Source organism: Oryctolagus cuniculus, chromosome 5, assembly GCF_964237555.1.
Source record: "Oryctolagus cuniculus chromosome 5, mOryCun1.1, whole genome shotgun sequence".
Lineage (NCBI taxonomy): Eukaryota > Metazoa > Chordata > Mammalia > Lagomorpha > Leporidae > Oryctolagus > Oryctolagus cuniculus.
In genome coordinates this window covers 39,686,365-39,701,387 of record NC_091436.1, presented here as the reverse complement: position 1 = coordinate 39,701,387, position 15,023 = coordinate 39,686,365, and the positions used below count along the sequence as shown (strand labels likewise).

General features: G+C 40.2%; 1 protein-coding gene across 4 annotated transcripts in view; it reads right to left on the bottom strand.

Moving 5' to 3' along the window:
* Window positions 1-3,941: 3,941 nt before the first annotated feature.
* ARHGAP18 (Rho GTPase activating protein 18) overlaps window positions 3,942-15,023 on the bottom strand; it is a 189,855-nt gene continuing 178,773 nt past the window's right edge. For all 4 annotated transcript variants that reach the window (XM_070073608.1, XM_002714727.5, XM_070073610.1 and 1 more), the window contains exons 13-15: window positions 12,793-12,917; window positions 8,168-8,229; window positions 3,942-6,282 (exon numbers count right to left, since the gene is read on the bottom strand). In XM_070073608.1, the coding sequence (XP_069929709.1) occupies window positions 6,191-6,282; window positions 8,168-8,229; window positions 12,793-12,917 (279 nt within the window). In that variant the 3' untranslated portion in view covers window positions 3,942-6,190. The remainder of the gene's footprint in view (window positions 6,283-8,167; window positions 8,230-12,792; window positions 12,918-15,023) is intronic.

The following is a 15,023-nucleotide window of genomic DNA, read 5'->3' as shown; positions in this document are numbered from 1 at the left end:
GCCTTTTTGATCAGAGCCAAGTTATCCCATTCAATACTTAGGGTCACAGGTGGGAAGCAAAGTTGGATGCCAAATTCAGTTTCCAAGATGTGAAGCCAACTGAAGAGGAAGGAAAACGAGTATTGTTCTTTAATACTTATTAAATATGAGAGTTGAAAGATTGCAGGCCCAGAAAAACCAAGGCCATGAAGTGGGACTTCCGTCAGCAGGAGCAATTAACACCAAATGAAGGAGCCCGTGGTCATCCAAGAGTGAGCTAAGATGGGAAACCAACTGGGTAAGGGTTGTACTTCCTGAGCCTCTGGTCTAAGACACAGAGAACTCTGTCCCTTACGCCAGTCTCTTTACCTTAAATGAAAGAAACAACACCTAACATTGACCTGAGCTCATGTGAAGTAGAGACAGAATGATCTGGAATTATCTCTGCTTTTTATAGTACTGCTGGTGCTACAGGGAGGACTGGTTTACCACTAATTTCCAGGTGCCAGAGTCTAGCACTGGAACCAATAACCCCTAGGAGATAGAGACATTCCTTAAATATCCAAGAAATAATTCCCAACTTGGGGAATGGAATGTTTGTGCGAGATGTTATCAGAATTATGGGGTGGGAGGGTGGGGAATGGCCAATTATTTTAAATACAGTTGCTACCACCCTTCCCCCTTCTTTTACGTTTTTATTGTGATCTGGCACTTATGAGTCTATTACATCTTTTCCCTGCACTGAGGGGGAGAATAGATGAAGAATACACCTGCAATTGTATTTTGAGATAATCCCTAAGGGAAACCTCTAATACTACCAATCACAAAAAACACCATTAAAAGTTTCATTGTATTAATCACAAAACCACTAATAAAAAATATCTAGGTTTAGTGAACATTTACTACCAGGAAAGTAGGCTACTGAATCCTTTGTATGGTTTACTGAATTCTAGTAAGCTGCCAAGCAGCAAATATGCTCTTAATACAAAGTGGGAAATGAGACACAGGTAACTTGTCCAGGGACATACTAGTTAATACAGGTAATCCGGTTCAGGTCTCCATGTTATCTATTCTCAGGATAATACTCCACTACATAAATTATAGAAACTCTCTAGGCTAGCATTCAAGGCCCTCGGCAGAACACAACCTACTTCTGCTGCTACCTCGAGTCTTTTTTATGAGAGTATTTTTTTAAAGTTTAGGGAAAATAGAATTGAAAGCATGAGTCTATTTGAGTGCAAATAAATTGAAATCCACACCTTTTTTAAATAAAATAATATGCAATTTTCACAAATCTGAAAGAAAAATTTCCACCAGGGTAATCTCAGTGTTTAGAAAAAATTATTTATATGAGAGGCAGAAACAGAGAACTCCCAACCATTGGTTCATTCCCCAGAGGCCCACAGTGGCCAAGGCTGGGCAGATGCCAAAGTCAGGAGCAAAGAATCCAATTCAGGTCTCCCACATGGGTGTAGGAACCCAATGACTTGAGCTATCACTTGCTTTCCCCCAGGGTCTGAATTAGGAGGGAGCTGGAGTTAAGAGCCAGAGGCAGGTATGGAATACAGGCATTCTGCTATGGGACATGGGTGTCCATCTTAACTGCTAGGCCAAATATTGACCCCCTAAACTCACTTTTAGTTTCTGCTTCCCAAGATTTTTTTTTAAATACCTTCAGATTTGCTCCTTTGTGTAGCAGAACTCCTTGTAAGAGCAGTTCATACACAACTATTCAATTCTATTTTCTCTTAAGCCTACTACAGTCATCCCTATCACATTGCCTTAATTGCTCAGCAATGACAACAAAGACCTCCACTTAGATAATTCCCCAAGATCAATTGCTAGCTTTTCTCTCATCAGAGCTTTAAGTAGCATCTGATATTACAACCACTCCCTTCTCCTTGATACCCTTTCTTCACTTGGTCTCTGGCATACCACAACCTCTTGGTTATCTCAAAGGTCACTTTTTCCTAGCTCTTAATCGGTCCTTCCCTTCCTAACCCCCCAGGATGGGTAGCTCCAGGGCTCTGTTCTCCATGATTTTTGCTGCTGCATCCACAATCACTTCTACTAGGTCACACAAAGTCACAGTTTTCTAGTCCACATGAATGCCAATGACTCCAGCCCAGACGTCTGTCCCAAACATCTAATCCTATGAAATACTGACACTTTGATGTCTAACAGTTGCCTCAAATTCAGTATCTCCACAACTGAACTTCTGAATCCCTCCTTTCTCAGAATATCTGATTTACCTCCACTTTCCCTATTTCTGTTGTTGGAAACTCTTTTCTTCCCATTGCTCAAGTCAAACATTTAAGATTTGGGCCGGTGTTTGGCACAGTGGTAGAACACCCACATCCCATATTGGAGTGTCTGTTTGAGTCCGGCTCCTGCTTTTAAACCAACTTCTTCCTAATGAACACCTTTGGAGGTAGCAGGTGATGATGGACAGTCCAAGTGCTTGCTTGAGTCCCTGCCACCCACCAGGGAGACCTGGATTGATTGGGTCAGACTCCTGCTCTGACCCAGCCCCAGCCCCAGCAGTGGACTTTTAGAGAGTGAACCAGTGAATAGAAGCTCTCTCTCAAACAAAAACTAAAACAGCCCAAATCTTATGTGTATCAGCAACCCTATCGGCTTCACCTTCAAAAATATATCTTGAATGTGACTACTTGCCATCCCCCAGCTATTGCCCTCATGTTTCACTCTCAGAAATGTCCTGATTTGAATAATAAACGAAGCCACCCAAACCCAAGGCTGTGATCTCAGCCCTGCCCTGGCAGTTAGCAGGGCTCTCTGACTCTCACTGGCTTGAAGCCTACCCCAGCAACGTGATACTGTTGCCAACCTCTGGCAAGCCGGGCTCCTTCTTTGGCTGTTTGTCCTGTTGTTTCCTTTGTCCATGATGCTGTTCTCCCAGATAGCCACAGGACAAGTTCCTCACACTTCCTTCAATCTTCACTCAGTTGTTCACTGTTCAATGAAACCCGTTTGCTACTACACTAAGCCCATCCCTTCCTCTCCTCATTCATTTACCATGCTCACTTTTCTGTCTCATTGCACTTTTCTCTTCGCATGCTCTTCATTTTTATTTACTTGTTAATTCATTTTATTTCATTCACTTATCTTCCTCCATTAGAATGAAAGCTCTATGTTGTTATTTTCATCACTGATGTATCTCAATGATAGAACATGGCTGGAATGTATGTAGGTGTCCAATATATATTTGTTGAATGAGGAAATAACCACAGATACACCAAAATAAACACAGGGGTCATTATGTCCTCTTATCTTAAACATTCCTCTTCCTACTATGTTGATCTTCTCTCTGCCTCTTGTCATAATCCTTCTGCTGGAAACAGACATTGCCAAAAGTCTAATTCTGGCTTAGAAACCCGTTCCTCTCTCCTTCCCCATCTAAGGGTTAGGGATAGAAGCAGGCTGAGACTGAACACAGAAACTCTGAAATTATTACTTACAGTTTCAGAATCAGTAACCAAAGCAAGAGATCCCATAGTGTTCTTATCTAATTGCCTCGCCAATGCTTGGCACTGAGAGTCCTGGCCACTTACCTATGAACTCAGGTTCATTTTTAAAACTTCCTGTAATTTTAGATTCAAAGGAATCCCTGACTAATACTGCCACCTACTGATGAGTAGGTAAGAGATCAAAACAATGAGAAAGTGCAAACCAGTTTAACAAAAACCAGGAAACGATATCAATGAAAAACCTCATGTGGTGAAAATAAAAAATATTTTCCCCAAAGAAAGCTCACAAGGAATTAATAACATTAGATCCTATAGCAGCAGTATGCAAAGACTGTGTGAGAGTAAGGAATGACAATGATCTCTTTCAGAAAAGAGGCAGCATCGCAAAGTATTAACCAGGCAACCAGTCCTCTATAAATACCAATTCTCCTACTTTTCACTAGCAACTTCCCTAAGCATTAAAATGTTCCAGACTTGAAGCAAATATATTTGTTTTTATTTTCCCTCACGTACAAATACAAGCAAATACAACCTGAGATGTAAAACTCACTAGGAACAAAGCCATCACAGTGCACAGCGAAAGCAGTTAATACTGGGACATTTATAGTCTAAGCTCTCCACAGTCCGGTTGTCCTCTTTAGATGTGCAGGTAGATTTTTTGTTATTTAAAAGCAATACTGTTCAATGGCAACAAACTTGAATCATAAGTGCTAAGAAAGATTCAAAATAAAATGGCATTTTCATTTTTCCTTACCAAGATCTGATATATTTTTTTTCTCTTATCAAAAAACTTCATGCATCACCCAGTTCCCCAGTCAGGTTGGTGTGATTTATAAAGCCATTTATTCGATCATTTACTTGCACTTGTCTTTTTTTTTTTTTTTTTTTTTTAAGTTGTGCACTGCTAAAAGGCTTGAAGCACTTAGTTTTCCTTTTATATTGTTAATTGTCTTTGCGGACTCATTAAGAAAACATTTTGCTTAAATGTTGCTAATTGGGAAATTAATACATATTGTCAAACAAACAGAAAAACAGTGTGTTTTGAAAGTTCTAAAGAATAGAAATTTGCATATTGAACAACTAAGACCAAAAAACATGCTATATTTCTCATGTCTTCTAGCTTTAAAAGTCACACAAAGACAATGGGATCAATTAAAGAGTAGCAGTGACTTTTAACAATAACAAAAGTAGTCCATTTGCCACATTAAAATAATAGTAAAGAAAAAGAAGGCAAATGTAGACTTATGAACACATAAGATTAAAAGTAATAATTCCAAGAGAAGAAAATTTAGAAAAAAAAAGGCATTTAATTACAAAATTTTTTTAAATAGAAAAGCAATGGCACAAATCAGCACACAATGATTTCAGCGATAAGATCCACAGGTTGCCCTGGTAATTAGGGGCTATAACTTTCTGACTGTTCTCATTAACAGCATTTTCCCTCCTAATCAGAGTGACATCAAGAGTTTGAGAAATGGATAATTTTTCCTACAGTACTACTGAAACTATCATAAATACAGAGTGCGCTAAACTCATTTACATCACCTCTTATTCACTATACTCTAAATGCATAAAATATTTAACAATTCTCTGTTGCTTCATTTCTCTTATTTACAATAGCGAGACCACCTGTCACATTTGGTCAGGGCATTAAAATCCCTGGGGACAGTACTCTCTGCAACATTTTAATACATATTTACTGATCATTTGAAGTAAGCACACAAACGAAAGCTTGTTCACATGATGGCATCACACGCAGAAGAATAACTCTTCCAGTTGTCTCATTCAGGAATTAGGAAAAACAAATAAATAAAGTCCCTCTTTCAGTAGAATGCATTCTCCAGCCACAACTGGATTGTGCATTTTTATAATGCTAATGTGACAATAAGCAAGCCAGCTGTGACTTCATGACTTTTTAAATCCATTTCGAAGAGTACAGCATACATGAAGCGATCTGGCTTTCACTCTCTTCTTACCTATAATCCAGTTATTCCACATAGGCATACACTATTTATCCTTAGTATATAAGTATTTAATGGTTTGGTAATAATTGGCAGTTTCTGACAGTTTGATTTTCTTGACTGTGGATATGGTTCTGTGCACATGTGTCAGATGAACTGAAAAAAAAAATGCAAATCGTCCCATGTGATACAGCAGAAAGAGCAGGATGTTTGTTTGGGCAAATGATTCAAAGATGTGAATACTAACATTCCAGGGTGACAGGAATACTGTTGAATTCAGCTTGTTTTCCTTTGTGATTGCTTTACAACTTGCCTTATCTGGCATTTGTTATCTTTTTGGTTAAAAGCAATCCTAATTGGGAGAAGGCAAATGTGAAGAGGTAAGGAAGATGAGAAAGCATGTATTACAGGACATAAAATTTTGAAAGAAAAAAATTAGGTAGGAAGAGACTATATTTTCATGGTTAAAAAACAAACAAACAAAAAAACCTGTTACATCTGGACCCGTTTCACAGAGTATACATAAACAGCCTACAAGCTAATTAGGCCCCTCTCCTCGTATTCCAGAAATACTTTCTAATAATAATAATAATAATAATATTAACATGATTCTGGCAGCAGTACAAATCCATAACGTTTTAAGGTTTGAGAGTGTCACTTTTTAATAGTTGGGGACAGATAATAATAAGGGTTTTGCCATTTCTTTTATTTCCATTCTTGACCCAGCAGGAATAAGTACAGAAGTTCTTGTGGTTAAGTCTTCTACGATGGCCTTGACTTTATAACCCACTCAGCGTTAGGGTTGAGCTGATACAAGTCCTTCATGTAAGTGTCTTCATCCAGACAGCGCTCCCCTGTCAAAGACATGTTGTATTAGTATAATGCAATAGGTAGACTGGACCACAATTTTGAATTTAAGCCTAACGGTTTAACTCTGAAGTCTGACAGTACAAAATACTTCATAGCCTTTCCTGCTTCATATCATAATATAAGAATCAGTTAAGGTTGCCGGTGTTGTGGCAACGCAGGTTATGCCACCACCTGCAACACCAGCATCCCATATCAGAGCACCCAGTCTGAGTTCCCTCTGCTCCACTCCAATCTTTAATATTTATTTATCTTTTTATTTATTTGAAAGGCAGAGTTAGAGAGATGGAGAAAAAAGAGAGAGAGAGAAGGAGAGAGAGAGATCTGTCAATGGCTGGGTCACTCCCCTAAAGGCCACAGCAGCCAGGGGTTGTCCCAGGCTGAAGCCAGGAACCTAGGGCCTCTTCCAGGTCTCCACATTGGTGGCAGGGACCCGAGTACTTGGGCCATCCTAAGCTGCCTTCGCAGGATCATTAGCAGAGAGCTGGATCAGAAGCAGAGCAGCCAGGTGTTGAAACCAAACCCATATGGGATGCCAACATCACAGGTGGCGGCTTAACCCTTCTCTGCCACAGAGCTGGCCCACCACTGCTCCAGAAAGTAGCAAAAGAGGCCCAAGTGCTTGGGCCCCTGCTCCAAGGTGGGAGAACTGGATGGAGTTCCAGGTTTCTGATTTTGGCTTGGACCAAATGGCATTGGCTAGTGCGGCCATTTGGGTTGCAAACCAGCTGATGGGAGATCCATCTTTTTCTCTAATTGCCTTTCAAATAAACAAACAAACAAATAAATAAATCTCTTGAAAGTGGCTAAAATATTGGAAAAGGCAAATTGGTTGTGTAGTTATTCTCTAAATGAACAAATTAATTTAGGAGGCTAAAAATACCATGTGTTACAGACTTTCAAGTGGTTCCTTAAAAGTTTATTCAACTTCATTAAGAAAAGCAACACTGTTCAATCCACCTAAGAAACTATACTTAATTCCCAAGATCTAGTAATAAATTGAAAAGTGACATCTTTTAATATTTAAATAATCTTTACAGAGTTATCAATTCCAGGTTTCATTTTAAAAATGAGTTTTTTCGCATTCTAGTGTTCATAGTCAATAATTTTTACCTAGGACCCAACATTTTTAGGTCCTAGGAAAAAAATTCTCCAACGCCTATATCTTAAATTTATTTTTAATTATACATCATTTTTTAATAATCTCACCCTTACCATTTTCAACCATCTAAAAAATTTCTATTTTAAATTTTCAAATGGAGATGAGTAAGACCCATTGATAATTGCAAAACCACAAAATATAGAACATGTTCAAAATAAATTCATTTATCCTATTTCTATTTCCTAAAACATGAGTATAAATCTGTGTATAAATGTCTAAAATTTAATAGGAAATCAATTATGGCAAAAAATAATTCTTGTTTTTACCAAAAATATCTAACTTGTACCAATATAATATCTAAGAAATATCTAAATTTATAAAATTAAAAAGTTAACACTACATTTTAGCTGCTTCTAATAAATGTGTTATCTTGGTCTTAAATACACCTAACTACTTCCTTTATTAAGATGTGACACATCTATGAAAAGGTTTTGAAAAACTTGCATGAATAACCATTCTAGAAGTTACTTCTTTTATAGAAATTTGTCTTTGCTGAAGTTGAACACAGATAGACATGTGTACAAAAGGAGCTAAGTAAGAGCCTAAAGAGAAAGGTCAGGTTATAAAACAAATCCACGATATCCAGCCACTATTTAAGTATGTTGCATTTTACTTCCAATATCCTACTTTTGTTCCACTCAAAGATATAAATAGGCACTGGCCATAGCAAATCAGCTTATGGGATGCAAAGAGAACAAAAGTGTGCTTACCAATATTTCCTCCAATTTCATACAAAAAAACTTCCCCCTTCTTGAGAGTCTGGGCAACCCCACTATTAGGAACAAAGCAAACTGATTAGTTGTATCATCAAACAGCTTGCAAGTAAATCACTTTAACATGCTTAGGGAATTCTGGCTGGTACGGAAAATTCATAACTCAGACGCACTATAATCATCTACACATTTGTATTTTCCCATCTGCTGAATGTGCCAAATAGGTAATAAAAATGTCACACCTGTAAATTAAAATAAACAAATGGAATCATACATCTGAAGGCAAAATAATAAATCGGTATCTAAATTTGTAAAATTAAAAAGTTAACAAAACATTTTAGCTGCCAATCAAATTATTAATGTGATTATCTACTTTGCACAGGAGCCAAAAAGGGCCTCATTAAAAACTGTGAAAAGAAATGTTTCCACCTTAGTTTTCACACTGCATGCATTCAATAAGTCTTTATCATGGATTTGCTGTGCCAACAACTTTAATACTGTGCAAGATGAACTAAGAGGTAAGACATGATTCATATCACCCTCAGTATTGGCCTTTCAAACGTGGGAGGTCCACACTCTCAGGGTAGAAGCAAACAACCACTCTGGGGACTACTGGAATTTACCATGTTGGTTGTGTTCACAGGTTTATACTCTCCAAAGAATGATCTCTTCCAGAACATTAGATTGAAACATAAAACTGGTAAAACTCAATGGGCTTCAAATCTTTCTGTTAAAATATTACCTAGGAAACCTCCTAAAAATTCAGATCTAGAACTCCATAAGCAGTAATAGATCTAGCATACCGGCCAAGAATGTGCTTTGAAAATGCTCTACAGAGGATTCCAATCCACAGGAAGTTTTGTGAACCGTTAATATAAAGCCTAAGACATTCTCTCTGGAATGAGAGAGAGAACCAGGTTTAACACACATTCAAGCCACTAGGATATGGTGCAGAAGCCTTCCTAACCAACCTCTCTAGGATTTATCCAGTTATGTAGCTTTCTCTACCCACCCTCCGACTGTTGTACATATAACTAGATGCTTACGGCTATAGATGCCTTCATGCTAAAGTTCCACCTGCTTGTTGTCAACTCACGGTGTTTCCCATTGAGTGTATGCTTCATTTAAGTGAAGTCATTTAATAATTACTCCGTTTCATTTAAGTGAAATAATTTAATAATAATTCTGTTCATTTACAACGTACTATATAACTTGGTAAATTATGAGTATATTAAGTGTTGCTGTTGCTATGAAAACAAAATTGAGTGTTTTGAGAAAACTGATCTTAAAAAAGTCAAGTCAGATATTGTTCTTACTCTCAAGAATCTATATTTTAGCTCTAACTTGAAGAAAGTGAATTAGATTTGCTAGTATACAGCAAGCTTTCATATAATGCTAATCAACAAATTTATAATTAAAGGCAACAATCCTTTATCAAAGACTGGTGAGTGAACATGCAACGTATTGTACCTTTTGTGATATCCATTCATGTGTTCCTTAGCTTCCATAGAGAAAGATGGAGAGAAAAAAGATGTAGGGAAGTACGGTTTATAACAGCCTCCAAGACAAGTGAAATACAAACAAGAGATGTGCAGGAAGATGATGGGAAAAATACATAGACACACGTGAATATTTACTGCAGGTTTCACTTGCAATGTGCATCATATCATGGCCATCTTCCTAGTAAATGATCACAAACTCTTTGTGGTCCATGTTTACTAATGAGGAAGTTAAGACTTAAAATGATTATAAAAACTTGTGCAAGGTGAAGTAGGAACAGCTAGCTGAATCCACATTGATGGTGTGTTTCCAGCAGCCCCAAGCACAAGGATTGGGATAGGAGGAGGTGGGGAGCAGGGAAGTAAAAGCAGGGAGAAGTTTACCAGGCTTCTCTCAGGGTGAGGAGGAAAGAGAGGAGAGGAAGGAGTCTGGCTGCAGAAGGCAGTAAATGCTTTACTTAATGAAAGCACTTCAAGTAGAAAATCCACAAATGCAGAGGGCAGTTATCACAAAGCTTGTGTTTGCCATAACCATATGCCTACTACCCTTTCATGCTGTATCCTGAATAATCAAGTCACAGTTGAAAATACTGTGCAACTCCATGGTTACTTATGAAATTGCCACCAGGTAGAGGAACAAAAGTACCAAACACAGAGTACTCAGTCCGAAAGCAAATGCTACGTAAATTCACCTTGTCCAGCCTATAAGAGCTGCTTGCATCTGAGAAGAGTGACTACCAGAGCAGCAAGCAGGGAGGAAGTGCATTGACCTCACTGCAGCTGACAGTCCCTTTAGAGAGGAACAAAGACATCCAAGAAATGCCAACTGCTCCCAGGACTCAATCTTGACAAACTCAACTGATCCAGGACACAATTCCATAAAATTCTATCCCCTCGATGCGATGATCTCAAGACCCGCTAGCCAGGGTAGAGACTTATCATACATCCACCTTTGGGGGCAAACACTGTGGAGCAGGATGTTCAGCGGCAGCCTGGAAGGCCTGCATCCCATATCTGAGTGCCTGATTCAAGTACAAACTACTCCATGCTTCTGATGCAGTTTCTCGCTAATGCTTTTGGGAGACAGCAGGTTATGGCCCAAGTACTTGGGTTCCTGCCACCCACGTGGGCTTAGTCCCAGCAGCTACGGGCATTTGGAGGAGTGAACCAGCAGATAGAAGACCTCTCTGTCTTTGTCTTTCCTCTCTGTCACTTTGTTATTCAAATACATAAATACATAAATCTTTAAAAAAAGAAAAGAAACTGCCTTTGGTGACAGAAACCACAGTTTTAGAATTCTAGCTCCAGCAGCCTATGAAATAGGTGACCTTGCACAGTTTGGTTTCCTTACAGGTAGCATTTGCTTCGGAGTGTTGTTGCGGGGAGGTTTATGCTGGCTTATTGAAAGCTCAGATAGTACCACAAAGCCTTTCTCTCATTTCACTACCATCTGTTAGCCATATAGATTCACCCATTCCCCCAACTTAGAAACCCTGAGGGGAGGTACTTTAAAATACATATTTGCACCCCTGCTGACACCTAGCGGAGGGCATTAAACAGAGCAGAAACATATTAAATTCTTGTGATACTGTGCTAAAATTATTGAGGCATTGGCGAAAAGCTTGGCTGAAGCCACTGAAGTCCAAAATGAGATTAAATTCAACAAGGACAGCAAAACAGAGAAATCATTAATCAAGATGTCCAAGTCGTGATTGCCCTCTCTTTTAAAACATTTAGATCAGTTCATTTTAAAGAGTAACAATGCAGGAGGAGTCGTTAAAAATGTAACTTTAAAAATAATAAGACTGGGCTGGCGCCGTGGCTCGCTAGGCTAATCCTCTGCCTTGTGGCGCCGGCATACCAGGTTCTAGTCCTGGTCGGGGCGCCGGATTCTGTCCCGGTTGCCCCTCTTCCAGGCCAGCTCTCTGCTGTGGCCAGGGAGTGCAGTGGGGATGGCCCAAGTACTTGGGCCCTGCACCCCATGGGAGACCAGGAGAAGTACCTGGCTCTTGCCATCGGATCAGTGCAGTGCGCCGGCCACGGCGGCCATTGGAGGGTGAACCAACGGCAAAGGAAGACCTTTCTCTCTGTCTCTCTCTCTCTCTCACTGTCCACTCTGCCTGTCCAAAAAATAATAATAATAATAATAATAAGACTGGAAACTCAATACACTTGTTAGAATCACTAAACTTCAACAAAAGATACTGCAAAACAGCCCGGAAAGTTCAGTTTCTAGTAGAGTAAGAAAGAGATGACGATGATGTTCCAAAGGTTCTATGCCCCATCAACCTCGAAACAGAGGAGGAAGGCCTTGGTTGTCCCTACTGGGGACGGTGTGTTCTCCCCTGTGGCTTCAGCGCTTTAGGGGCTAATTATCCTCTCTCAGTTCTTTATGCATTCTGTTTATCTTTATAAAAGGACTGATTGGTTGCCATCTACAGGTTCACTCTGCATAGGGCTACCAAAGCCAAGGCTGGGGCGAGCAGAACCCAGGAGCCAGGAACTCCATCCAGTCTCTCGCCTGGGTGGCAGGGACTCAAGCACGGGGCCATCATTCACTGCCTTCCCACGTGCATGGGGTGCTTTGGCAGAGAGCTGGATCTGAAAAAGAGCAGCTGACACTTGAACCAGCATTCCTATTTGGGACAGGGGCATTGCGAGAGTGGCTGGCTTAATGCACCGTACCACACGATGTTAGTCCCACTTCGTGCTTTCTGTTTTAAAGGGGAGCACTTCTTTCATTCATTATACTCCATAGAAAACACTGCACCTTGTCTTTGTTTTAATCCCACTGTATCTGAATTCGTAATTCTCCTGACTGCCTACAAGCAGCAATTAACCGCCAATCCACATATTCTGGCAAGAACATTGAGCAGCCGCTTTTGCCAAGCGGTGAAGGAACACTCAGGCCATCCTGCTCGAAAGAGGCTCAACTTGAACTCAAACCACATCCAACGAATTAAGCTCATTCCAACAGCCCCATCCTTAAGGCTGCTCCTCTCTCCTCCTGAGAAGATGAGAATTTGAAACACTTCACACCACTCCAAGGTTTAAAAAAACCAAAACAGAGAATGCGCAAGAGTGAGTGACTTATCCCAAGGAATAATTAAAAGAGGCCTCTACCTTTCTTGGCTGAGAAACCTGGCAAGAACATCACTGGCTTTTAGTTCTTCCGTCAGCTGTATTGCCATGGAAACTTTCGAAAGATGAGGCGCGTGCACTCGGATCACTCCCTGAGGAACGTCAGCCTGCAAAGTAATAATGACACTGGAACAGAGCTGGCAGCAGCTGGGACGTGTAACTCCACACAATGCATTATACGGTAAGTGTGCTTAACTACTACACATTCTACTTCACTACATAAAAACCGTAACTACTGTATAATGTAATTTGCTAAATTACATCAAACCTCAAATATCTTCTTAATGGTGATAGGGGAACTTTATAATGCCGGTGCAGTAATGCTTAATTATTTTTAAAGATGTAAAGAATGACAGCAATAACCATTACTGCCATATTAAGTGCTGATTTCTGAGTATTATCTACTAGAGGGTGCTTCTTCATGTAGCAATTTATGAAATTGAATCAGAAAGAAGTTATTCTGTGTGCTATTGCAATATGTGCATTTAAAAAACCTCCCCCCCCCCCCCAAAAAAAAAAGCTGGCACCGTGGCTCAACAGGCTAATCCTCCGCCTAGCGGCGCCGGCACACCAGGTTCTAGTCCTGGTCGGGGCCAGATTCTGTCCCGGATGCCCCTCTTCCAGGCCAGCTCTCTGCTGTGGCCAGGGAGTGCAGTGGAGGATGGCCCAGGTGCTTGGGCCCTGCACCCCATGGGAGACCAGGATAAGTACCTGGTTCCTGCCTTCGGATCAGCGTGCTGCGCGGCCATTGGAGGGTGAACCAACAGCAAAGGAAGACCTTTCTCTCTCTCTCTCTCCCTCTCTCACTGTCCACTCTGCCTGTCAAAAAAAACAAACAAACAAAACAAAACAAAACAAAACAAAAAAAAACCCTTCCCATACCTCTATAAAACTTCTAATGTATGTGTGTCACGGCTGCTCCCCGTTTGGTCAATGACATTATGCCTTTGGCCATACCCTCTAAACTTAAGAGCACCAATTCTAAGTCCTTTGCCTGTGGATGTGAGGAGCACTTTTTGGATTTGGTGATACCAATGAAAGATTTTGAGGTCTGCAATATCCAAATGTCATCTATGGCATTAGAAATATTAGGCTTAATTAATTCCTAAATGATTCTGCTAAAATAAATACTGATTTAGTATTTATAACCATATGTCTTAAACAGACTTGAAAACAGCATGCCCAAATTATGTCTAAAGATAATGCTTTAAATACTGCAAATATTCAGTAAAGTCAACTGAAATTTACGAAGCATCTATTGAGCACCAGAGAGCACTCTAGGTCTACTTACCTGGTAGATAAATAAGATATAATCCTTTATTAGACAATGTCATGTATATTCATGATAGCACCTGATTTGTTTTAAATGTACATGGTCTGGAGTTGCTTTCTTTTTTGACATTAAACTCAGATATACCATAGGTAGCATTCATTTAATTTCTTTCTAAGTTCGCCTTTAGATAATGGGCAGCACAAAACGGTGCCCACTGAAGATTAAAAAGTGTTTCTCAGCACCATCAGAGATTTAGTATGTGAATAATAGGAAAGCGACATGGCACTCGTATAAGACGGTCCAGAGAGCATCCCCACCGGCTCACTCCGTGAAGGACCAGAGAGCGTACTTACTCTAAACCCGAAGTCAGACACCGTACCATCCAGGGATGCCCCTCCGTGACCCTGATGGGCGAGGAACTGTGTTCATGACATCCTCATGTAACTTCTCCTCCAGGGACTGCTGGGCTCAACACTGCCCATGAGGGTCATCCCAGCTCCAGTTTCCAGCCAAAGCCTTGCCCAGACCCCTTACGTTCTGCTCCACCTCCCTATTCAGCCTGAACCCTCAGCTTAGGTTTTGACTTCTACATTCAGGATTATCTAAGTTGTTCTGATCACCTTGGTATAGTCTCTGACCTTGACCTCAACCTTGTCCTGAAGATTCAAGTCTAATATATTTTCCCCTTGATTATGACAGACTGCTTTTACTTGTAACATTTTGGAAAATATTCTTACTACAGATGGGGTATTTCATGTGGTAGTGTTACCTTCTTCCTTCTAAAGCAGTTATTAAGTCAGTGGGGGAACCTGTAACTCAGGGACTACATGAACCTGACCTTCCACCTTGGGTTTGAAATCTAGCTTCTTTCCTACTGTGGCCAATCTAGTTGCTGGCCTGGCCTCACCTGTTGCCTCTTAGGAGGTGGAAAATAAAATAC